The 27,269-nt window shown below is 38.3% G+C and overlaps 1 protein-coding gene across 1 annotated transcript; it reads left to right on the forward strand.

The window, feature by feature from the left end:
- Positions 1–643: 643 nt before the first annotated feature.
- Positions 644–26,613, forward strand: cilp2 (cartilage intermediate layer protein 2). The gene is made up of 9 exons (XM_044128180.1): positions 644–907; positions 8,402–8,479; positions 10,039–10,308; positions 10,456–10,638; positions 10,733–10,888; positions 12,531–12,848; positions 13,192–13,300; positions 14,139–14,296; positions 18,985–26,613. The coding sequence occupies exons 1-9, from the start codon at positions 844–846 to the stop codon at positions 21,399–21,401; spliced, it is 3,753 nt and encodes a 1,250-aa protein (XP_043984115.1). The 5' UTR covers positions 644–843; the 3' UTR covers positions 21,402–26,613.
- Positions 26,614–27,269: the final 656 nt, after the last annotated feature.

Consider the following 27,269-nt stretch of genomic DNA (forward strand, 5'->3'; position numbering starts at 1 on the left):
GGGGGGAAGCAGCAGCATCTGGCTGTGGCGAGAGCGAGTGGAGGAGATGGGGGCAGAAAGAGCGAGCCACAGTGACAACTAAAGAAAACGCAGTCTTTACGTATGTTTAAATAGACCATAGTAATATTTAATGATGGGCATTAAAGCCTTTTTGTACATTTAAATGGAATTTTTAAAAAAAAGCAAGATGAGATCATATCAAGCATAGATTTTTTTATTTTTTTGGATGTGCTAATTTTAGAGAATGCTTCACTGTTTAACAAGATGGAGACAGAAACCAGAATAGAAGTTTAAAGAAGGAAACAAACACATGCACACACCTGTTCGCAGGACAAATATAACAACTCTGTTGCAAAGGAGGCTCGACCCACCAGCAGTAAAAGAGCAAACACCTAAATTAAGCTGCAGTTGAGTCAGAAAGATGAAATATGAGATATGGATTTGAACAAAGGGGAAAGCAACCTCTTAGTTTTTGGCAACTCCAGCCACTCAAACACCCACTGACTGTGTGCATCTTTCTCCTCTCTCCCCCGAGCCAGGCCCTCATCGTTTCTTTTTTTCTTTCTGGACAATGATATGGGGGACCCAGATGTTAAATTCCACTAACCAATGGTAAAGAGAGAGGGGCTGGATTGGTGTGCACTCCTGATGCCCCTTCTTTTAAAAAGCTCCTGTCTCCAACCCACATGAGGAGGAGACACGGTGAGACTCTGCAGGACCGGCAGCATCACCCACACCTGAGGATCTGAAGCCCACTTACCCTGACCAAGTGCTGCAGAACCAGTTGTTTGCTTCTTCTCCATCTTGTCTCCGTGCCGACGCCGTGACCACTCCATCAGCACAATGTTGGAATTAACTAAGCTGCCACTACTGCTCTCCTTTCTGGCCTCAGTGGCTCTAGGTCAAGGTAAGAGAAGACTGATTTAACTTTTTTTTTGTATTTACTATCACGGAAAGTTAAAAGATGAAGAAACTTAAAAGAAGACAGTGCTGGGCAGCAGAAAAACACAAACAAACTTTGGGTTAAACATTTTCCATCTCCTTGTCATCTCTCATAATAAACAACAACAGCCAGTTTACGACATCGCTCACATGTGTGGACCAACTGTAGAGGTTTTTCCGACTTAACGAGTCGACATTCCCTTGAGGATGTCAGGGCAGGACTGCTTCAGAAAAAATGTCTGGGGGACGATGAGATAAACTGGGTGTGTGCGGGCGTGTGTGTACGTGTGCATGACGGTACGGGTGTGTGTTCCAGATTGAAATGCTGTGGGGACACACTGTGAACCTGTAAACTTAGACATTAAGAATTTAAAGCATCAAACATGTCAACAAATCAAGAGCAAAGATTGTCCAATTAAAAGAGTTTAGACATTTAGAAAGGTAATGGCTGTGGAGATCTGCAGGAAAATTTGTGAAAGGTATTTAAAGTCTTTTAGAAAGACAGTATTACGTTCATTACTCTCCTCATTTGCCCTTAATTGCTCGTGTGAAAACAAAAGCTGGTTTCAACCAGAGTGCAATTAGCAACATGTGGGGATAAATGAGGGGATCAGTAAAACTTTCTTTGTGGTTTAAGGTCAAGCTTTAGTGTATAACACATTTCAGCAACAAGGCAATTCAAAGTACTTTACACCATAAAAAGATAATAAAGTAACCAATTATGAGACAGGCAGTAAAAGTTGCATTTCATGACCCAACCAAACAGCTGTTGAGTCATGCTTTTTTTTCTTACCATCCCAAAATACAAAACACAATCTCAGCTCTGTCCCGTTCACTTGTTCATAATAAAGCGTACAATCATGTGGGACATGACGTACACTCACAAATGATAAAAAAAAAAAAACAATTGTGTGGAAAAATAAACAAAACTTCACCAAACTTTGTTTTGATACCTGCCTGTTTTGCAACTAGGGGTACATTCAACTCACCAAATGGGACAAAACTCGATGTTGGGTTCACAAAAACACTAAGAGAGATGAATTTAACAAGATTCGAGGAAGTAATAATGGAATCACTTTAGAATGCTCCTGTGCAGATGTAACAAAGCAACTTTTTGTGGTGTTGATGGTTGTCATATTCTAGGCAAAAGCATTGCCATTTGCATAGAATAATGGTTACATAAATCCTAACCTGTATTTTGAGGAATCTCCGTTCAGTGTAGAATCATTCAGTTCATCTTCGATTAGTCGAAATACTAGGGTTGATCGGATGTGGCCCGAATTTATTTTAAAAAACTTCTAAAACCTAGTTGCAATAAGAAGCTCTTAAGCAGAGACCAACTTCTTCTTGTAAGATATCAAACGTTTTTCTCATGGTGATTGCAAATTATTCATGTCTTGTCTGTCTTTATTCATCTTTCTCTATTTCTGCCGAATATTGGGTCTTATTTGATGCCTTTGCCGTCAGTCAGCTCACCAAAGTATTTATTAATTGACTCTGTGAAGACAACAGGTCAAACTGAGAATAATTGCCTACTCTCTTACTCCAACTTAAAGTCTGTCAAATGTAAGGATACAGTTACAAGAGTAAAGCTCTCACATTCATTTTCAGGTGTCATAAAAATAGCTTGAGCTTACTTTACCAGGCTAAGTCACGTGATGGCAGCAACCCGATAATGCTGCCACCATGATAAGGCTTCACATTGATGAGAAAAAATGTGGCGTTGTGACCTCGTGCCTAAACACATCTTTACATCACTTCCTGTTGCTCAGTTTTTCCTAATCTTTGGTCCAGCTTGAGCATCTGGCAATTATAATTACCACCTAACACATGAACATCATAAGTGCTCGCCCCTAAATTTCACCTCCTGTTGCTTGGAAAACTCACTGCTCTTCCCGAGTGTCACTTTCTATCCACCTTGCATCTGTTTTCCATTATTATTATTTTTTTAAGCGAAGGCGCTGGCAGTTCATAAAGGCAATCGAGTGTGAATAGACCATAATAGTCTTCACATCTTGTGGGACTTTGAGGCCTCTGAGTCGTAAATGTCTGGCAGAGGGGTTTGTGCCATATACTGATGAGTAAATCACAAGACCAGCCGACAGAGAAAGAAGATTTATAAATGGTTGTTCACATTGATCTTGACTGAGCAGAACACTCTGACCCTAAAATGGATTATAAACTTTTACGTTTTATGCCACGCTTCTTTAGCGGTACATCCCCACATCTTGTGAGAAGGTGGTGCGTCTTGGCCTTATTTACACTCTCGAATGCTGCGCAGGCAGGCTATCCCCAAAGACAGAAACCCTGTCTCCTTGGAAACATGGTGCAGCGATCACATAGCAAGAGACCCATTTATTTATTTTTTTACACCTGCTGGCTTCGTTCTTCCCTAAATGAGAAAATGGAATAAAGGGGGAAGCGAAGGAGCACAGGTAAAATGGCTTTAGCGTCCTGTTTTCCAACTTTGCTGAAGCGGCCAACTTGCCGACCATTTCTGTGCGTTCAGTCTACTGCTGCAGCAATGACTTCGCAGAACGTCTCCATCTGTCTATTCGTCTTCATCTGCTCTCCTCTTGTTTCTAATCTGTCTCTGCTTCAGGTATTTCTCACAAATACTTTCCCCACCTTTTTTCCCTTCTTTTTCCTCACTCCATCACATTCTGGCCTTCACCTTTCTCTACTTATTGCTCCGTCCTGCTCCATCAAACACTATCCTGGCTTTGTTCTCTGTCACTCTCTCCATCCACCCTAAACCTCTGAGATTTATGGCCCATTTTTTCTATTTAAAGGTGGCAGCTGTTGCTGAATGCCCACCGTATTAGAGGAGTGCTCTGGAACTACCACCCCTTCGCATGAATCTTCCAGTCCTCTCTTCTCTCCACATAACTTTAGGCAGACTCCAGGGCTACTTCTCCAGATGCTGACCACTGTCTGCTCCAAACACAAAGCCGTCTGGCCAGATGAATTAAATGACTGAGACAAGGACGTCAGTGGATCAAAGAAATATAAATAAATTCACATCAATCCCAAACTCTGTCACATTTTTAAATTCAATATTTTCATTTTCCCGTATACACACATGTGTCCAGAACATATTTAAAGCTGCTTTAGTTGAGCTATTTCACTGTTTTGACCAGAGGTTTAAACTTGAACCTCTTAAACAGTGCGAGCAGCTGAGCTTTTAAATTCCTCCCAACTGTTTCAAATCAGCAAAAACAATACAGTGTTCATTAAATACCTAATTTTACCTAATTAAAAAAAAAATGTATCCAGTCAAGCACTAAGATTGACTGTTACTGTCTAGCTTTATTCACAGTTGAATGTCAATGAAACAGTATTTTCAAGCAGTTGGACGTTTTTTTTTTTTTTTGTTTTTTTTTTAACAGATCTCACATCCTCACATCCAGACAAGAATTAGCAGCAAGTTCAGACCTGGGTCTGGCCCACGCACCAGCCTGATGGTGTTTTACTTTTCCCATGTGAAATATTAACATAGACTGACCTGATATGACATTATATGGGCAGCTGTGGGGTTAGCATGGTGTTGAATAACTATGCCTTCTGATATAATTTCTGTATTTTTATAATCTGTTTTTTGTGATTACTTACAGTGAATTTAAAAATTCATCACTTTGTCTCGTTTATGATTGCTCAAAAATGCACATGTGCTGTTTTTCTGGTAGGAATGTTTGATTGTCACTCTTCCATGTCCTTCTGTGATGTGAACAGGATGTTAGCTGGTTATGGTAACTGTCTAGTTACGGCAATTAGACTCAGGAGATTGAAACTTCTGCTTTTCTAACTTAATGCAAATGCTAGCTGTGCTACAATGCAGGGAATTCAGTCGGTTTCAGCTGTGTTTCTATTTCTACCTTCCTCTTTAATTGTGCTATGCCAGCTTCATTTATGCTATGTACATTTTCATCTCTCTCCATATAAAAGACCTGATTTCTGCTTTTACTGTTAAATAGTCTTGTCCTTTGTCCTTTCTCTATCACATGAGAGAGTTGGCCTCCCTGGCATTCCTCTTTTCTCTCTGCAAGTGCATAAACAACTCTCATATGAAAACATAAACAGAGCACTGCATGCACAGGCTCACACAGACAAATCACTCTCAAGTCGAACATAAAATACTTTTGTGGAAACAGATTCACCAAGCAGGATTTTTTTTCAGTTTGAGAGTAGTTATTTTTTTAATCTTCTCCATCATGTTGGGATTTTTAGTATTATAAACAGAATCCAGACCACCTAGTTAGGCCTTGTCTGTCTGCCAACATACATCTGGCAAAGACATACCTTCCCAATACAAGTGAAAACATTCTGGGCGCAATTTTAAAAAGCCTTTCATTTTCTCTCTTTGGGAGTTTTTTTTTCCTTCTTTTTTCTTTCAACATAATACAAACACTGGAAACTCCCTCTCACAAAATGAATGAAGGCAAAGCTTCACAAAGTCACAGGTGATGACCAATAGAAGATGTGCCTGTGTCCAGCCAAGCTGTAAATCCCAGTGATGTATAGTTGGTTAAAAACAACAATAGGCTCTGTGGCTCAAGATGAATCCACACTTAGAAGAAATCCAGTTACGAAAACCGATGATGTTTGGTGTTTTGTGGCCAGCCTTCTGTCACCACTGGAACCTGAAGCAGGTTTACACTACTTGTGTATCTTGTTACCTAGTCAATGTTTGCTTAAGGTCATTCCAAGATTGACTATGGATGTTTAGGCCACCTGAGGTACTTTAAGTGAACTTACCAAATGTCACTGTAAAATAACCATGCTTGTTGTTCATTGGTCATCTTTCACTTCCATAACCAATATTTGTCCCTAATCCAAAAAAGTGAACCCATATTGCCCTTAAAATAAATCCAGCACGGATCTTTTATTACAAAAGACACTTTTTGTAATGTCAACAAACACCACTACAAAAAGTGGTGTTTGAAGACATTTTGAATTATGTTCCTGATATTAATACATTTAAAATATTCTAGAAGCACAAATGATCATTTTAATTTGTACCTTCATGTAACTTTCTAGAGGCTCCGTCATACTTCATGGATGTCCATGGGTAAGTGTACGAGAGCGTACCATAGCAAAAAGCTTGGCAGAAAACAATGTTTTCATTGAACTGTTGCGTGTGAGACACCAAGCTGATAAAGTTGAGAATCGGTGCCATCTTGTGGATGAAATGGAGTCCAATTCTGAAGGGTATCTGACTGAAGAAATTAGAACAAAAAATTTGCAAGATACATCAATCAGGACTTTGAGAGAAGGAAAAATACTTGGAAGGAAATAACTTAGACACTGAGTAAGAAAGAGTCACTGTGTTGAGCTAAGTCGAATTGTGGAAAATGGAGGAATTTGTTATGAGAAATATAGGAAATCAGTACGCTTGACCGTGAAATCTCAACCGTCTGGGGACAGTTCCATGTAGAATATGCATGGCACACAAAATATGCACAGGACACCCGAGTATGTGTGAGTCTGAAGCAGCAAATAGGAAATCATAAATTGTAACATTTCTCCCTGGGGCTTGAAAAAACATGTGTTATTAGCTTCTTGATGAGGTTTAATTCACTCACATACCAGCCACATGAAGCAGTAGCCCTGCAAAAGCCCATGGCCTTTAAAAAGTGTTAATATGTCAGTCAAAAGCACAAAGGTGCCGGTGCACTGGGCCAGATTATATACCTGCCATAAGTGAGGCCAGCACTCCAACATTCGCCTTTCTGCTGCACCTAATCTGTGTTTCCTCTCTTAACTTCCTTAAAACTATTAGACACCTTGTAAAACCAGAAGACTTGTTTTGGTGTTTGGTTTTCAATGTGAAACATCTTGAAACGATAATCAGGGGCCAAGAACTTGGCCGTACATTAACTTGGAGTTGGTGTGAGGGGGAGTAGCGCTGTTATGTAACAAGCCAAAATGCTTCTTTAGAATTTCTTGGAAACAAGTCTGCGTTCGGAGTTGAAAGGATCATTAATGGCCGCAGGTCGGGGTCTCCGAGCTAATAAGCTAAGTGAAAAGTTGTTTATGTATAATAAGCTACAGTATCGCAGAGGGAAGAAAATGTGTCATGCATTCTGCAAGCACTTGTTAAATCAGTGAAGACCAATACATAGTGTTGATCATCAGCGAGCATGTGTGTAGGAATGCAATAGCGACATACAAATCACTGCAGAAAAGGAATGATGGGGAAAGCATTCGATTCCACCCACTGAACTCAATCTGCAGGCAGCAGACACAGCTGCTGAACTCATCAATCTGAAGGCATTTCATTGTGGTTCTCAAGTCAACCCAGTAGTTCAGAGACACAAAGCCATATGGAAAGCGTACAATGGTTTTTTAAAAGCTAAATAAAAAAAAAAATAAAAAAAAAAGAGCACCAGTGTTGGGCAGCTGGCTGCCCATGCCAGCCTAAAAGCGTACATTATGCAATTCCTACCATCATTTTAGGAATGTCACTAAAAGGTTGTAATGGTAGAACCAAAAGAGCTGGCACGACAATAAAGAGCTGAAGCAGGCTATGAAACCAGAAGGGACATCGATCAATGCTAGTTAATGTGCTGGGATTCTCTGCTCATAAACTCAGCAGTGCTTGTGCCTGTTACACACACACGCACACGCACACACACATGCATGCACACGTGTACATGGTGAGAGGCAGCAGAAGTAACTTTTTGTTTCCGTCACGCACCATGACATTTATTTATTTTTTTTTAGTGGCCCAAATGTAACCCAAAAAAGAAATGTCAAGCAAACAATTGACGTCTTTTGCAATATTAAAAATTAGTGTTGGAGAATAAATGAATCATTACACGTTATGGCATGGAAGAAAATGTCACTGAGTCCCATTTAATAAATCAAAGAGCCAGAAACATCATATTTCATGTGTTGTTCTTATTTATTACTCTCCTGCAGCAGGTCATAGAAACAAGACGTTATGAAAAAGTGAGTCTGAGACGTGTAATAATTGCTGCAGGTTATGTGTGTATATAAATGTACAAACGTAAAAATTTAATGTGTTAATGTTGCTTAAGTCAGTTAATTTGCATAGGTTTTCTAATGAGCTAAGTTAATGAATGGCAACATACATAACTTTTGGCATCAAAAAGTTTGGTAGACAGCAGAAAAATAATCAGCTAAGAAATAACATATTCCCTCAAATAAAAATGTTTTCCAACACAGTTTTTTTTTTTAAACAACTTCCAGTTTGATACATATCTGAGTTACAGTTTCCATACCAAAACAAATCACTGCTATGCTTACTTTGCTTTACCCTGGGATCACACTGGACAGGTCGCCAGTCTGTCACAGTTTACAGAAAACAATAAAGAATTTTAACTAATCGAGTTCATTTATTGAGGTTACATCTGTTGATGTACAAGGGACCAATTGGACTTCATGACATATTGGGCTATGTTGGGGTATTTTTTTAATTCTTTTACTTTGTGTGCAGGATTATTAAGGACCAGGAATCCATCAGACAGGAGCAAAAGAGTGGTTTTCAATACATTCACGGACTCACAAACAACAGGTAATAATGGCAGCTTTTTAAATGAATTTTATTTGACACAAAACACATCTCTAACATCTTCTTGTTTGAGATCTGTAAAGATATTTCTGCAATTCATTTTAAAATCTTTTCATGGGTTTGATATTTTTGTCAAGTGGTTTAACATGTGACATCTGGGAGCAGACCTTCCCACTTCACTAATGTGAACATTTACATAAAACTATAAAATTACTTGTACTTTTCACAGGCCTGTTGCAAATCCAAACACTTTTTACATGCTTCACTTGATGTTCACGGCTCAATTACAAGCAGAAAAGGCTAAAAGTAGTCAGCTCAGCACATTTTTAATGGTACTAATTTCCTGTAAAATAAGCAGCCAATGGCTTAAAATCTACGCCCAGAGAACACTTAACCAAATATGTCTTATTAGCGACAACAAACCTACAGTGAGCATGAGAAGAAATGAACAATTGGTCTTTTATTAGGACTCCTCTCTGCGTGGGACTGATTGAAGAGGACAATAATTGGAAAGAAATCCACTTGCGTCAAACATTAACTTCATGCCTGTATGAAATAACATACAGGCATGTTGTCAAGGCTCTAACAGACATAAAATTTTCTCACTCTTCATTTCAAATTTAACTAATCTCCAATGTACTGTCATCTTTAAGGACTACACATTTTTAAACATCTACAAAGAGTTTTCCTCCTTTTCAACATTCCTGTTTTTGTCTTTTGAAAGATCTTTTTTTAATGACATAGAATAATTTGTTTAAATTATGTTTATTAGGAACTCCACTGGTTTTATTCCTTACATTTTCTTTGAACAATCCTTTAGGCTTAACTCTATATGCCACAGTGTTGAAAAACCATTATATACTAAGCCCAAGATACATTTTGCACAAAAGACAGGAAAATTGTGTTATATTATAATTTTTTTGTAGTCTTGTAAATAGTTGCAAATAGCCTGATTATTTTTATCTTAAATGTTGTCACACTTCTGAAAAAAAAGGTCTTTGTGGGTTGAGCTGATGAAAAACGTCCCAAATCTAGAGTGAATGGAGTTGCCTGCATGCAGTCCTCATGTCAACCCTACAATCACTTGAGGAATCACCTTAGATATACACTGTTTGTACCAGACTGAACAACACAAACACGCTGGGCGATATGAATCAAACACTGGTGAAATGACTGGATGCCTTTTCACAGCAGCGGGTGACCAAGCTGAAGACCAGTATGAGAAGAAAGTAGCAGGCTGTTGTGGTTGTTTATTGTTCTCTCAAAATCAACTAAGGCCCTTCTTTGAGACATGAATAAAATGTTACACTGCAAATGTATCTTCTTTTGTCAAATTCCTGGCATCCAATCCACTAAGCAACACAAAACAGGAGTCATTAGCTGAATAACGTGAACAGAATTGGTGGAAAGGATCTGTTACAATAAAAACAGTAACTGATCAAAACCAAATGCACTTTTGTGTGTGAAGCATTCCTGCTTCTTTAGAGTAGATGGTGCTTTCCTAACCATTTCTGGCCATTTCAAACAGTTGGTTTCTATCAGTTTTCTCTGCGTGCCTCCAGGTGTGACTGAGTGGACATCTTGGTTTAACATCGACCATCCTGGTGGGAATGGAGACTACGAGCGCCTGGAAGCAATTCGTTTCTACTACAGAGAGAGGGTTTGTGCTCGGCCCACTGCCATGGAGGCCCGCACCACAGACTGGGTGGCAGCTGCAGACACTGGTGAAGTGGTCCACTCCAGTTTGGAGAAGGGCTTCTGGTGCATCAACAAAGAACAGCCGTACGGCCGAGTCTGTTCCAACTATCATGTTCGCTTTCAGTGTCCTCCAGGTAGTCCTGATAAGAGCAGGCTGTTGCAGCACAAGCTGTCACTTAAACATGTGATGCTATTGTGCACTTAGTTTCTCATATAACTGGCTTCTTCTAGTACAGAAGCTGATGAAGGATTTGAAATCTTAAGATCTCTTGTGTGTGCAGTGCAGAGCTACTGGACCGACTGGAGTGAGTGGGGTCCCTGCTCCACCACGGCTTGCAATGACGTGGGAATCCAAGTTCGGCAGAGGAAATGCGTGAGCGCTCAGCCTATGCCACTTTTGTTCGTACCAGCATGTATAGGACACCATGCAGAGAGGAGGGAGTGCTCCACTCCACCATGCACAGGTCGGTCAACACCAATGAATGACTGGCAAAAGTACTGAAAAGATTTACTGAAAACAAAGGACTACAAATCCCTCTAATCTCCCTTTTCTTACAGCCAAGTGGAGTCCTTGGGGCCCCTGGGGGAGTTGTTCAGTAACTTGTGGTGGAGGTCGCAGGACAAGGAGAAGAACCTGTGTGAGAGCCTCAGAGATGGTGCAGTGTCCAGGACGACCTGCTGAGGTCCAGAAATGCGGAAGAAGTCGATGTCCTAGTAAGCTCAGACTGTTTTAGATGTTGTGTAAAATGTCTTTACACACTTTTATGTTCAAACAGCAAAAAAAGCAGCAAAATCTCTGCAATTTTGTTACGTTTTTAAAGTCAAACAACACACTTCAACTCTGAAATTGAGATAAAATTTGATGTTTTTCAAACATCAATCAATCAATCAATCAATCAATCAATCAATCAATCAATCAATCAATCAATCAATCAATCAATCAATCAATCAATCAATCAATCAATCAATCAATCTTATTTGTTTAGACACAATAATCTAAACAAATAATCCATAAAAAAAGAGAGAAACAGACAAAACAAAGAATAAAGTATTATCATATCATTCCAAGTGGGAAAAACCTTCCCGAGGCTAATTATGTAACATTCACATTTCAAATAAGTTCATTTCTTATAAAAGTATTTTTGGAAAACTTATGTAATTGGCAATTTGTTTGACTTACAAAATTATATTTGAGTAATAGGAGCTGGGCATGTTTTTAACAGGAATGAAAAGGATAAAAAATAATCTTCTGGGTTTGTTTAAGTTACCAAACTGTTGCTAAAATGCAACAGCAAATAAAACACCGTTTTATTTGGTGTTGCCAGGAGTCAAGAAATTGGATGAAATGACAGCAGCAGACTGTCTGATTATAATATATATATACATTTACAGTTGTTAATCAGGAGCACACTGACTCTGTTGTTTTTAAAGTCATGTTGTAGTGACTGACATGCCAGCACTTCATTTAAATTGAGCACAACAATCAACACTGTGTACAAGTCCAGAAAATACAGCAGGCTTTCTCCAAAAAGTAGTCAGGAGTTTTTGTTAGTTAGGAGAAATGAAGCTCGTTTGTTGAGGCAACATTTTACACAAATAATATTTTTTTCATCCACTTGGCAGATTGCAACTCTTCCTCTGAAATCATCCCACTTAAAACCAAACCATTTCCAGGCCCACATCTTGCAACAAGCTCCAAACAATAAGCTGTCATGATGACTGCAAAGCTGCTCATTTTTAATAAAGTCGTCAAGCTGAGGTGCACCTGACCATAGGAAATATAAATCAAGTGGCTTTATAGTAAAAATAAGAGTTTTGATATGACTGACAGCTCATTACTATAAATCCATATTAATGTGGTATTGACATATATGCATAACATCATCACATTTTAGATTTTTACTCAGAAGAGGTTGACAATATACAATCATAATTAACTAGTTTGACTATGTTATTGAGTAACCAAATCATTTCTATTTGTAGTTTTAAATTAGTATCGCCCTTATGAGGGTGATTGATGTTCTTCTAGCATCCATGCAATGACTGTCTGTGTTTTTTCATAATTTTAAAAGAAATTCCATTGAAGTAAACTTGCTTTTTTGGGGAATAAGGGAAACGTCAAAGAACTTTCTTTCAGCCAGCTGACTGGAACTGTGCAGCAGCATCTGCAATAAGGAGTCTGCTGCATTCCTCTCTCATTAGAATGACTTTCAGACATAGAAACAATGTTATGGAAGATGATATTGCTAGCAATAGTTTTTTTTAACACTGTGATTCCAAATGTTTTACATTTCTATTCTTCAGCATATTTTTCACACTTTACGTACTGTATGTCTTAATGGGTTTATTACAACAGCCACATGCAAGCTGAAGTGCTCCGAAGGCCAACCCAGTGAGGACTGCAGCCTGTGTGTGTGTGAAGGCCACATGCTGTTCGGAGACATCCAAACTGTGACCGGAGTCCCTCTGGCAGGGGCCAGCGTGGCTCTGACCAGCCACCCTAAAGTGATCCGAACTCTGACCGACACGAAAGGGCAGTTCACACTATCAGGAGTCTGCTCCTCCACCTCCACCTCCATTGCCATCAACAAAGAGAAGTTTGTGCCAGTGGTCGTCTCTACTTCCAGTAACGCTACAGGGGTTTCCTGGCTACGGGCTGTCCTCACGTCAGCTGGTGAGTGCCAATAGATGGAGTAGATAGATTTGACTAGGTGTTCTTGGATGGCCATGAGAAAACATTTCCTGATGCTGATTGTTTTTATTGGGCAAATCCTACTTTCAGACAAATAAAATACCACAAAGTCAAGCCCAGACCACCTATATAGCTGTGAAGAAACCCAATAATGTTAGAACTGTGCTGCTTTGAGACTGTAATTCCCTTAACAAGTTTTTAAAAGCCCAGAGACCAATGTGAGAACAAAGTGCCTGTCGGGCTGAGTTTTAAGAGCTCTGTAGCTTCTGTCTCACCATGCACAGAAAACAGGTGTATAAGATTTGTGCTTTTACACCTTCCACAGAAAAGCCATACATCGTGAAGCACCCAGAAGACAAAGTGCGTTACGAGGGAGGAAGGGCGCTGTTGTGCTGCTCTGCTACAGGATCACCAGCTCCGGACAAATACTACTGGTAAGAAGAACAGCAGTTTTATGCAGTAATACACACAATGGTATGTTAGGGGTGAGAGGAAATGGTCTTTTTTCAAAGTAAAAATACACTGAAAGGGGAATAAAAAAAAATGCATGCTTCATGAAAGATCAAATGTAATGGTTAAAGCAAGCTAAAAATACAGAATTAAATGTTAAGTGGTGTGAATTTATATAACATTCATCATGCTTTTCTGAACATACCAGCCATTCAAAGTGTTTTTAATTTGTCATGTTCATCCAATCTCTCTCACACATCAATACAGAGATCAGGTTTAAATTCCTTGCCAAGAGGTACATCTACATGTGGTAGGGAGAAGCTGGAACTGAACCTGCAACTTCCAGGTTGCAAAAAGTCTACTCTTCCAACTGAGTCATATTTGCCACAGTGTAAATGTACAGGCAAAGTAATTGTAAAGATTTTAAGAAGCATCTTTGAGTTTAAATTATTTCAGTTTAACAGCTGAGGTGTCGATAGATTTCTCTTCCTGGTCCAGAAGAAGCATTAAAAAACAAAACTGCTAAAATTTAACCAGAGTTGAGCAATACATTTGCAAATGAATGTGCTTGGTTAACATTTCATTGGATATGGTCACATACAACAGGACTGAATTTATTTGGATTGAATTAAAACAGTAAAGTTTTAGGCCAGCCAGACTTGTAGCAAGAATCATTAATAAAAACGTACAAAACATGTAGCCTTCACCTCCACTAAGAATTGCATGTGCTGACTTAAGGAGCTTTATTAAGAAATCAAAATCTAAATTAACTAAAGTAATCTGTGTCCTTTGTATCTCTACATTTCTATAAAAATAAACCAGGTACCACAATGGGACATTGCTGGATAAGAACATGTATAAGTATGGAAACGACCTTGTGCTACGAGACCTGAAGCTAGAGCAGTCCGGGGAGTACTACTGCAAAACCAGCAACGCTGCAGGCAGCATCAAGTCGTCCCCAGCTCACCTCACTGTGATTGGTACGTACAGACTGAAGGAAAACGTAAACATAAAACCTCGTTTCATAACAAAAACGTCTTTCTCCTAAATGCAAGTATAAATTCACGCTGCTTTTTATTCTTTTCAATGTTTTTGTTTAAATTTTTTTTATCAGTGAAATCACTGATGTCAGAGCTGACCAACAGTGTTGATTTTCATAAGAAAGCAACACACAGCATTTTCCCGCAAAAAGCAACAATTTGTTTTCGCTTGCAGGTAAAGCAGATTTATCATATATGCAACATTGTTTTTGCATTATGAAGCCAATTTCTCGTACATTGCGTTTCCTCTTTATCAATTCCAAAAGAAAACATTTTGACATGATGATGGCAGGATGCTAGGTGGGATTTTGACTCAGGATGGCTCTCATCCTGGTGCATTTGACAATGACGTATTGAATTTTCCACTGGCTCAAGTAAAACCACTGACAGAAACCAAACAACCACAAATAATTTGACTGCATAAAAAACAGCCGCTGCTAAAATTGAATACACACTTTGAGAGGAATGCCAGACCTGGGCTACATTCAAGTCATCCATGAGGCATGTCCATGCAGCAAGAAGAATCATACAAAACCGCAGTGCTCAAAAACCCCAGGAAAGAGAGAGTCAACTCACACAAAGTGGAAAAAGCAAAAGAAAGAAAAAATAGCGGGGAAATCCAACTGAGCTAAGGGATTAGGTTTTATTTTGTTTACATCTGTTTGAAATACAGTCTACTCATGATGGATTGTTTTTTTATCGTTTGAAGTGGCTCTAGGTGCAGAAAACCCCAGACGGCAGCTTTTCTCCAACATGCATTGCATAAACTAAACTCTACATGTTCCTCTCTCAATCAAGGAACAAAATTTAGCCACATTAAGGAGGGAGAACTACAGTGCCCTCTTTGCCCCCTTGTATATTATACTACTGTTTTTAATTTTTGTTTCACATTTTATACAGTCAAGCAATTTTTATACCAGACAATGCAACCTGAATAAACCGAAAAGAGTGATGACTTCATTTAAGAATGATGTACAGTATATGAACCACAAATTTCCCCTTAAACCAGTTTTTTTTTACCTACTAACTCTATGTGCTACTCTTGAAGACAACACCCGCTATCAAACATTTCTAACAACGGGCATTAAGTGTTACGCTGGTGTGGAGGAATTTTAGCTCACACTTGCCACATTGAAGGATTTTCAAGTAAGAGTACGGTAACCTGTTTACTGTCCTTCCGCATCTCAATTAGATACAAGTCTGGACATTTTTACCAAGTCAGTCCAGAACTGTTAATTTGACTCTTTTTGAGCTATTCAAAGGTGGTTTTCACTTCAATTCAGAATATTTATTCCAAAGGGAAATTATATGTTGTTGTAACTATCATCCAAATATCTTCAAATAGTGGTTGGATGGTGATTTTGTGGGCAGAAAAGTTCTCCAGTAGCAGTCAGTCTTGCAACAAATCTGAAGAGGCTTTTAACTGAATGGTAAATTGCCTGTACTTGTATAGCAATTTATCAAATCCAGAGGACTCCAAAGCCTCTTCACACACTGATGGTGGCAAGCTACTAGTTTGCAACCACAGCTGCCCTGGAGCAGTTTGACAGAAACAAGACTACCATCAGTGACCACCACTAGCAGGCGAAGTGTCTCGCCAAGAACACAACAAAAGAGATGGATGCAACAGCAACACAAACCAGCAAACCACCGATTATGGGATGAACTTTTAACACCGTCACCACCATTGCACCAGAAGGTTGTTGCTGTATGATAGTTCAGTTTCCAGGCAGCAGATAATATTCCATAGTGAAATGTCCTGGATGATACCGTCAGTTGTTGGCAAGCACTACTAATCCACCTCATTTGCTTTTGTCACTTCTCTTTAAATATTTGTCTGGTTGAATGGTTAGAAAGCCAGGTGAAGAGGCGTTGGAGTGGAGGATATGATCCTTTCCCGTTATGATTGTTGGAAGAGATGGTTTTAGCTTCCCACTCAAAGCCTCCTTTCCAACTCGTCTGGGATTTGGGTTAGGAGTTCAAGTATTATTTGGGCTTTTGAGATGCTAATCAGCTGCTCTCAGTTGTAAAAACAATATGTTGTAGCCACTGCTATGCATCATAGCAACTGTCTGGAAGTTTTAAAAAAATGCAAAAAATCTTTCCAGCTGCCCAGTGTCCAATTGCAAAGGGAATAATTACCCAGACATTCATTGCCTGAACCAAAGAAATTATGAACAAAGGTTTCTAACAGGACATATCAGTAATGTAATGTGACAGAGTTAATGTAACAGAGCTGCTCCAACATGATGCCACCATTAACATAAAATATTCTTCATTTATTTATTGTGTATTCAAAAATCACCACATTTTCAGGTTTCTATTTAATTTAAATTTTATTTTATCTGTAGGTACTTTATTTATATGCAGTTGTTTATATTGTTCTTACATACACGTTTTACTCAATGGGGTATATTTTGATGCTTTACTGCTGTGACAAGAGAATTTCCTCACAGTGGGGTTAATAAAGGACTATTTTATTAGCAAAGCAAACCAAGATCTAAGCTCTAGATTCTGACGTTTGCATTTCTGTAACTCAATTCTAGAGCTTTCTAATTTGCTATATATCATTGTTATCACAACTACATAACAGAGACCCACAGGAGCTTTAGTCTGTGACCTGATGGCCAGACATTTCCCTTCCGGATTGTCTTCTGCAGAGCAGAACTGATTGTTCTATTTTTAATAATTGGAGATCACAAAGATTGTGAAACACAAAAGCAACCCTAGGACATCATTCTACTACCAACATATCTGACTGTTAGTTTCATGTTCTTTGGGTTCTTTTTAGTAAGCAATGGTTTCAGTTTTAGAGCGCTCCAGAATGCCTTTTTTTTTAAAAATCAGATCTGTTTCTTATTGTTGAATCAATAATATTAACCTTAACTAGGGCTGGAAAGGAGTTTTATGGTCTTCAAAGACCTTACGTGACCTTTTGGATGAGTTTTTGATGAGCTCTTGGAGTAGTTTTGGTGTGCCAACCATTTCAGAGAAGGTTCACCACTGCCCCACATTTTCCCCCATTTGTCAACAATGGTTCTCACAGTGGTTCACTACAGTCGCAAAATCTTAGAAATGACTTTGTAACTTGCTTTGGACTTGTAGATATCAGCCTTTATTTTCTAATCTGTTATTGTGTTGCTTTGTCATACATTTTACTTGGCTTCATGCTGTCAAATAAGTTCTGTTAAAGTGAATTCTTAAATCTTCACTTTAGAGTAGTTATGCCTTGGTGGGATTTGTGAAATTAAATCAAAGAATGACCTTCAAGTGTGACCAAAAAAAGGTTAACACAGTACAAATCTAAGAGGGAGCAAATACATTTTTACAGCATTGTAGATAGAGTCTATTCTCCATGGTTCTTGTTAAGTAAGGCAGAAGTCAGAGTAATTTCCCTCAGGCAACAAATAAATCCCTGCCGTCCAAAGTTCATTGTCACAGGGGACGCCAGCATGCGAGAAGAATAACATCTCCACCTAAGTGGAGAAGTGCATGTACTAGTCTTGAGATAAATCATTTGTTTTTGTGTTTACATTTTTAATTTGAACACTAATAAACTATCTTAATCATAATCAGAGCTGGCTCAAGACAGAAGAGAACTAAACTGCTAAAACCTCAAAAACCATCTGAGGCCCACATGAACTCTTGAATCTTAAATAAATAAAAAAATGTTATTTGTTTATTAGGAATGAGAATTCTATTTGATTTGATTTGCCGGCTTCAGCTTAAATAAGTTAAATATTTAACATTTGTTAAAATTTAAAATGCAAAGCAACTGAGTATTTTCCAAACAGTAATGTTCATTTCCTTTATTGTTATTTTAACATGGTTACAAGTTGTTGCCGCAAGTCTCATCTTTCTTGTGTTGCAGCTCAGTTTTTTCACAAATACATTTCATTAAATAATAACCAATTACTTGAGATTGCTTTTAAGCTCGGCTAATTCAACTTGGCCTCCTCCCCCAAATCCACCAGATCTTTATTGAAACAATGTTGTCGGTGGTGATGTTCTTACCATGAAAAGGAACTCGAATTAAATTCAGCATACATAATTAGTTAAACAGGTCTCATATTAGGAAAAGTGGCAGAAATGCACCATTTACATAATCATATGCCAAAGGAAGCTTATCTTGTTTTGCTACATCCACAACTTATTCGGAAATGGAGGGGTACCTAACAAGAGGATGCTTAAATTTCAGAATATCAAGTGCAGTAATTAGATTTCAAGTATCTAGCTAAACAATTACTGTGTTTTTTTAAAATTAAATTTAAATGATCTGTATATACAGGTTCACTTCATGTGTAATTACAATCTAACCCATGCTTCACTCCTAACTAGACACATGTTGATGCCAAGAAGCAATTTTTCTGTGTGTGCTCTACGGAATAGGTTATGTGACTTTCTTTGCAGTTTAAATAATCAATATGAACGTAAACATGTCCATTAATTTCATTTGACCATTTTAGGTCTAATATCTCATTCCAAACAGAACGTCTGTCAGATGCTAGTAAATGAAGAAACTGAAGCCACTGTAATTGTAGCATTCTTCTCCATAACATTTGAGTTGTGAGGACTTCTTCTCAATATTATGCCACACATCTTAACGCTGAATATAATCTAATCCACAGCTAACGGATCACCAGCATGCAATGCCACTCCTGAAATGCACCTCATCAGATTACCAATGGACTGCGTTCAACCTGGCACTCACTCCAAGTACTACAATGCTGGTCGATGCTCTCACAACAAATGCCCGGGATCCCTCGACTTTGACATGCGGTGCAGAGACGGAGCTGGATTCTGCTGTGGTGTCCAGGAAATGGAGAGCCGAAACATTGACTGTGGTACCTACAAACTCCCCATACGAGCGGTGAAACAGTGCAGTTGTCACAAGTGTGTGCAACCTACCGTGCTGGTTCGTGGCCGAGTTGTGGCAGCTGACAATGATGAGCCTCTGCGATTTGGGCATATTTATATTGGTAAAGATAGAGTAGGCACCACAGGATACCAGGGAGGGTTTACATTGCAAATTACTCCAGATACACAAAGACTGGTGGTAAATTTTGTCGATCCTTCTCAAACGTACATTGACACTCCAAAGGTGTTCATTTTTGACAAGAAAAGTGGCTCCATCTATCATAATGTGAAAGTGATGAGAAAGCAGACACCAGTTGATATAAATCCACGAGAGACCAATTTTATAGACCTTGGGGAAATTAAAGGGGAAGATCCAATAGGGCAGCTGGTCATTCCACCCCACTCCTTCCATAAAGACAATGGAGAAATCTATGAGGGCACAGTGAAAGCCAGCGTCACATTTATTGATCCAAGAAACATAACGACTGCAGCAGCAGCCCCTGGTGACCTCAACTTTGTGGATGAAGAGGGTGACATGCTGCCATTAAGGACCTACGGCATGTTTTCTGTTGACTTTAGAGATGAGACCAGCAAGGAGGTTCTTGGGACAGGAGCAGTCCAAGTTCTCCTTGACACGCAGCATGTTAAAATGCAAGAGCACATTCCCACAATGAAGCTGTGGTCTTTAAACCCAGATACTGGTGTCTGGGAGGAAGAGAGTGATTTCTCCTACAGCACGACAACTACTGGTGGTCATGGACGAAGCAAACGTGAGGAGCGCACCTTTCTAATAGGCAACATGGAGATCAGAGAACGTAGGCTCTTCAATTTAGACGTGCCTGAAAACAGGCGCTGTTATGTCAAAGTGCGTGCCTACATGAGTGAAAAGTTCCTTCCTACTGAACAATTGGAGGGAGTTGTTATCAGTTTGATAAACTTGGAACCCAAACCTGGTTATTCATCTAATCCCAGAGCCTGGGGTCGGTTTGACAGCGTCTTAACCGGACCCAACGGGGCTTGTTTGCCTGCTTTTTGTGATGCCATGAGACCGGATGCTTACACTGCTTATGTCACAGCCATACTAGGTGGAGAGGAGCTGGAAGCAGCTCCGTCTTCCCCTAAGATGAATCCAAACATCATTGGAGTTTCCCAACCTTATCTAGATAAGTTAGACTACCAGCGTTCTGATCATGAGGATCCAGCTCTAAAGAAAACTGCATTCAGAATTAATTTGGCAAAGCCTAACCAGAACAATTTTGATGAGACAAACGGGCCAATATACCCTTATCAGAATTTATTAGCTTGTGAAAATGCTCCTGTGGACTCAAACCATTTCAGATTTTTCAGAGTGGAAAAGGACAAGTATGAATACAATGTTGTTCCTTTTGAGGAGAATGACTTGACGACCTGGACGGGAGACTACCTCTCTTGGTGGCCTAACCCCCAGGAGTTTAGAGCATGCTTCATCAAAGTCAAGATTCACGGCCAGAAGGAAGTGATGGTCCGGTCAAGGAATCTGGGAGGAACACATCCAGAGACGAGGGGCAAACTTTATGGTATTAGAGACATTCGCAGTACCCGTGACATGCGAGAGGCTAACACCTCAGCTGCATGTGTTGAGTTCAAATGTAGTGGTATGTTGTTTGATCAAGCGGAGGTGGACAGATCACTCATATCGTTGATTCCACAAGGTAGCTGTCGAAGGATTAGTACCAATGGCCTTCTACAGGAGTATCTCATTAAACATCCGCCAGTTGCTCAAAACAACGAATCACATGCATTCACCATGTTAGCCCCCGTTGATCCATTAGGACACAACTATGGCATCTACACAGTCACAGACCAGAATCCCAGAGTTGCCAAAGAGATCGCCATTGGCCGTTGCTTTGATGGCACCTCTGATGGTTTCTCAAGAGAGATGAAGTCAGACTTTGGTGTGGCACTGACCTTTAGCTGTCCAGAGAAAAAAATTAACAGAGAAAGCCTCTTCCAGCGTTTGCAGACCAATCCGGGTCAAACATTGTCTCAGATGGCAAGGGACATGAGGGAAATGGAGGGTCTGCAGGTGCAGAGATCATCAACCCAGGTCGTGGCTTTTCCTTCAGAGCAGCGGGGAAGGACCCAAAGTCGCCGAGCTAGTTCTGCAACCAGAAGGAGAGCATCCATGAGAGCACAACAGCGCCAATAGATGTGTCTTGAAATGGGTTATCTATGTTTACCATGATGGTAATGTTGAAATGGTCAATGCCTTCTTTTTTAATTCCTTGCACACTAGTGAAGACTAATTTGAAGGGCCTACATCTAGACAGTAACGGTTGCCTGTCTAATCAAAAGTATGACTTGCTTCCTGACAGAAGAAAATAAAAAACAAATGAAAAGACTGAGACATATGGGCAAAATCTAGTGTAGATCATTTGTCTTATAGTAACTTGAATGTTTTGGTTTTTTAAAATTTTGTTTCATTTCTCTTATAAAAGGTAAATATCACTTGACTCTTCATAACTTAGTGCCTTGTATTTATTTTTTGCCTGAGTTCTAATTTTATGAATGAATATGCAATATTAACAGTGGACCTAAAAACTTTGTGGGATTTTATTTCACAGACATCTTTCGATGCTTGATCTAAACCCAAACTTTCAAATATAAATACTTTAGAAAACCAAAATACTTCATAACTGTAAGCTGCCAAGGCACTCATACTTTCAAGATCCAACTTACGGTCTTTGCTGACAGATACTGGGCCTGTTTTCCACACATTTGTAAACTCTTTCCACCGATAGAAGGTCAGTTCAAATCAGTGTGATATGGCATGCCAAGATAGGTAAGAAGGACCATTTTAGACATACTCAATAACATTTCACCAAAAGTAATTCAGCCAAATGTTTGTCACATTTGTCCCTACTTCAAATGTACCAGACCACAGTTGTCACTTAGACAAACATGGATGTCATTAGACTAACTTCCTATGCACATTCCAGATAAACATAAAAACAAACTAAATATAATCTAAACAATTAATTTGTATTCCTTTCCTCTTACAGTAAAAGACTTAAACAAGTTTTGCATGGTCTTTGATTTGTTGCTGGGGTTTTTGAGCTGTCCTAATGTTTGAAGTGTGATAGTGATAACGAAACATCAAAACTGGAAAAATTTCCCATGTTTTAAATCACAGCACACTGTGTTAAGTTAGTAGGTAAATAAAACCACTCCAAGAGTATAATTAAAAGTTAATGAATCCTTAAGAAAACTAATATCAAATAACTGGACATAAAGATAGAATAATTAAATAAGGCACAATATTTTGTTTATTCAGTTAGTATCTTTTTTTTCAGCTTTGAATCTGAGTATTTTTTATGCAGCTTTCTTCTATCAACAAGCAGTTCGAGAACAGTAAAAACTCAATATTTTTTCATTGTAATTAACTGTCTTTTTTCTTAATAGGAATAACTAAACTACATTGAAAAATGTTGTGAACCAACTAATCAACAAGACAAATCAAATTAAAATGTGCTAACAGTAGCATAGCTTTAAAAGAATCTTAGTACTAGGAGCAACACATGACTTTTCTGGAGGTCATTTAACTATGGTTCTGCAAATAAAGGTTTTTCCAGAGCTTAATAGAAAAGGTTCAAATAAATGTTAACATACTGTTATTTAATAAACAGATTCCCAACTTTTTTTAAAACTGATCCTCCTTTTAGTTGTTTTATGCCGGCAGAAATAAATTATTGAACCTTTAAATCTAAACCTGCCACGGACATTAATACTCTTGGGCTTAACTTTTTATTGTATGAACGTTATTATATTTAAAGATGTAATGAGACTGGAACTTGGTATCAACAAATGCATCTTCCTATGTGACTGTGATCAGTGTCAGGGACAAAAATATTGAATATTCATATAAAAAAGTGACAAAATAGTTTTATAGTTACAGAGCAACTGTTCGTGGTTCACAAAAAATAGCTTTGAACTGCAGCTCAGTCCTGCAGGCCAGTTGAATGGGATTTCTTCAATGGAGCTTCTTGAAGGATACATTAGCTTTAAAATAACTAGCTTAAGCATGTAGTGTGTCTGTACAGCTTGGCAAAACTTGCATTATACTTTTTTTTACATAAATGATGATGTTTGAATCTTAGTCTTTTTGAATTTGCCAATATGTTCATACTCAGCCTATGTTGTTTTGTCCACTTGAAGCTCTTGGATATTTTGCATCAGAGTTTCATTTCATTGGTAAGGCTCACAATTCTCAGTAGACCATTTATCTGTTTAAGAAGAACATTGCATTGCTGAAACAAAATAAAACAAAAAATTCACTTTGGTCATGGTGTAAGTAAATTTTGTGCAAGACAAACACATTTGGAGGCTTTGGGCATGGAAGCTTTTTGACAAATATCTTTTTAACTTGGAGTCATTATCAGTCTTAAAATTACGTGGAAATACAAGCCCAGAACTTGTTTATCATTAGTTTAGCCTTTTGCAAGCCCATGGGATAATCTATTCAAGCTGAACTAATTTGCACCCAAATAGAAATGGGAGCACCATTGCCCTTGGGGAAACAGGAAGAAGTCGACAAGTAAATACAGGCTTAATGTTAATTAGAAACTAGGAATGGCCTGAGGTCTAGGTTGTAGTTTTGCAAACATCTAAACATGGTAATTTTCTGCAAACTAACTCAAACTCAACTTTATCACCAACAAAAACCCATTTGTTTGTTGTCAGTTTTGGTATTACATTTACACATGCAACAGACTGATATAAGATGTTTTGAAAATGGGCTATAAAGAGTCTATCTAAATTACAACCATATAAACCTACAGATACATTTGCCAGCGCTTTACAGATAGCCCTCGTTTCCTGAACTGCACTCTCGGTGACAGTCTGGGGCATCTTCGCCATTATCACCGCTCTCACTAACCACAAACCTGTTTGCAGAAAGATGTTAAGACCCACAGATGAAGACAAAAATCTCCCAGCTCCAGATGCTCGGTTTACCCAGTAACAGAGATGATAATTGAATCCATGTGTGAAAATAGATAAGTCTTCTAATGCAGTGGTGTCAGGTCAGTTGAGGCCACTCAACAGATGTACTGCAAATAAAGGAAATGTCAAACTTTAGACTTCAAAAAAGAAAATAGAAGTGAGATTATCTCCTGATGGATTCAATCATTTCGTTCTCTTATCGAAAAGGGGAATGTTGTCTTTGGTCTCACTGTCTGTCTCTTAAAGGATCCCGATTTTGAAGTTTGTGGTTACAGCTGAAGAATGCAGCTGCTTTTTTTTTTTTTTAAATACTTTCAAAGGACAATTTGCTTTGTCAAAAGATATTATCCTGGAAAAAGCTGACTGTGTTCTCCAGGTCCCTATGTCTTGAGAGAATGTAAACAAGTTTAAGGGACCTTTGCAATGTTCATCTTTAATGGCGTGGGAAGGTTTCAAATGAATAAAGTGAGCCTGTTCACACTAACTTGGATATTTTGCAAAACAAACTCACATGTGTGTTACTCTTACATATCTCATTCACAGCTAGCAGAATTTTGGCTAAAATAAATAGTTTTTTTTAAGCAACCCACTAGTTTTTGGGATGGACTTGACACCCAACGTTTTGCCATTCTACTATATAAAAAATTTATTTTTTTTAACTTTTAAAAGAAATATATTATTTTTGGTTGAGTCAGACTGTGCCGCAGCAGTCAACTTTTTTCCATTCATATTCTACAATCACTGGTCAACCAAAAATATTTCATAAGTTGCTATTCAGCTCATATTTTGAACATCTGAAAGAAACCAACTCAAGGTCCTTTCTGACAGACATTGAATTCTCAATTCCCACAAATTGGGAAACTCTTTCCACTGAATATAAGCTAAAGAAAAGTATGTTATGGCATGCCAACATGAGATAATTTTAGACACACCTTATAGTGGTTTGTCCAACAGTGATTTAACCAAACGTCCATCTCCACTTACTTTAAATTTTCAAGACCGCAGTAATAACTTAACATGGATCTCATTTGAGCATAATGTGTTTGAAGCAATCAGTCTGGTGGACAATGTAGGAAGGGAGTCAAAGATTAAGACGAAAGGTATCAAAGATATCAATAAACAATAGAAAAAATATTTCCCTATTGTTCATTGAGAAGGGTATATATATTTTAAGTTTTATAAGGAGTGCATATACAAATGGAATTTTTTTTTGTTTTGAATGATATTGTTTTCACACTGTCTTTCTACCTTGAGAGATGCATTTCTCATTTTCAAATCAAAGATGGGATGACTTGGGCCTAACTGAAAAACACATTTAAAGATCCTAATTATGAAAAAATTGGTTCCAACAAAAAAGAAATCAAAAGAGAGATCAGTTTCCAAACTTCTAACATAACATTAGCAGCATAAAACAATATTCAAGTGTTTACTCTGCCACTAGTGTGTGAAAAAGCTATCAAAGTGAAATGGGAGCATTGCGATGGTGGAGATATGAGGCATCATGTATATCTCAGTTATTACCTGAAGATTTATGTTAACTATGGCATTTAGACATGTTTGGAATATCATTCAATGCTTTTGGCATTTCCAGGTGCTAATGTCGTGTTTCCTCTGCTAGGCCAAACTGCCATCTTTAGACAACATATAACTTTTTTTTGTCTTTTTCTGTGAAAGGAAACTTCTTGCTTTAGTTTATGTAGCAAAATATCTTGATTTAGTTTACCCTGCAAAGCCACTTGGCCAGTGGGACATATTGTACTGTATTTGCTTCATTAAGTTCACAACTTATGCGGAACAGAAAATTGGGCTGCACTTGACTAGGGACTATGTGTGCTTTTAGGAACACACAAGTAATCTATTTTTAAAGAAAACACTTTCTTTATTTGGGTCTGGTTTCATGAGACCCTCTGGTTCAACCCAGACATAACAAAATAGGGTTTCCAATAATAATAATAAAAAAATTCACAGTCTCATGAGAATTATCAGTGAAAAGGAAAATGGCTTAGTTTCAGAATTCTTAGACCATGTTTCTTCCCTGTTGGTTATGAATTCCTCTAAGTTTTAAAGCAGAAGTCCTAAAAGTTTGAATCAAGAATTTATCAGCAAGTATGAGCAGATTCAGCTAATTTCTTCCTTACATAGCACAGGTGGTCTCAGTGAGATCATAATTTATTTAGAAGATAAACCAGGAGCCCTTTCTTCAATAAATGAGGCTAAATGTGTGTTGGTCACAGGGCCCTGGGCATGGAAAAAAGAAATAAACCACTGAAATCTTGACAGCACTCTGTATTGTATAATTGATGCATGATAATGCTGACTGCTTTGTTTATTTCTGAACTACATTTTAGTGTGTAAATTGTGTCTTGTATTGAATCTATAATTAAACTATGAACACGAAACTGTAAATAAAGGTGTAAAAAGACTAATGTTTGTCTGAATGAAGCATTCATTACTAGATGTAAATCACACCCAGGTTGGGTCATCAGTCCTACACAGAATCAACACCAAATACAATTTCACACCAGCTAACTTAACATGCTAGCTTTGGGAAAGTGGGAGGGAGCAGGAGGAACCGGATAAAACAGTGAGAATATCTGAAGTCTAAATCGTAAAGGCCATAGACAAAATCTGCACCAGAAACTATGTCTATGTCTAAATTATGTCCCTCACCTTCCTGCTGTGCTCCTTAATCTCCATAATACTTTTTCTTTAAATCTGTTCTCCAGTAAACCTCCAAGGTCTTTACAGAACAGCTGTATTTTTAGTTTTGGTTCAGTTACAAACAGGTTGACTCAATCAATGGGGTCACCTCTAAAGGCAACTGGTTGCTATCACTTTATTTACGGGTATCAGGACTCCACCTTTATGATTTTTATTTGTAAAACATTAAAATATATAACATGTACCGTTAATTTTAAAATGATGTATTGCTTTGTACTGTCCACTTACATGACATACTCATTAAACATATTGAAGTTTTTGGCAAAATGTGAAAAGCTGAGAGGGGTGTGAATACTTTTGGAAGACATTGTAAATAAAAGGGATAGTTACTGAAACATCATGCATCTGCATGAAG

The sequence above is a fragment of the Gambusia affinis genome, linkage group LG10 (genome assembly GCF_019740435.1).
Source record: "Gambusia affinis linkage group LG10, SWU_Gaff_1.0, whole genome shotgun sequence".
Classification (NCBI taxonomy): Eukaryota; Metazoa; Chordata; class Actinopteri; order Cyprinodontiformes; family Poeciliidae; genus Gambusia; species Gambusia affinis.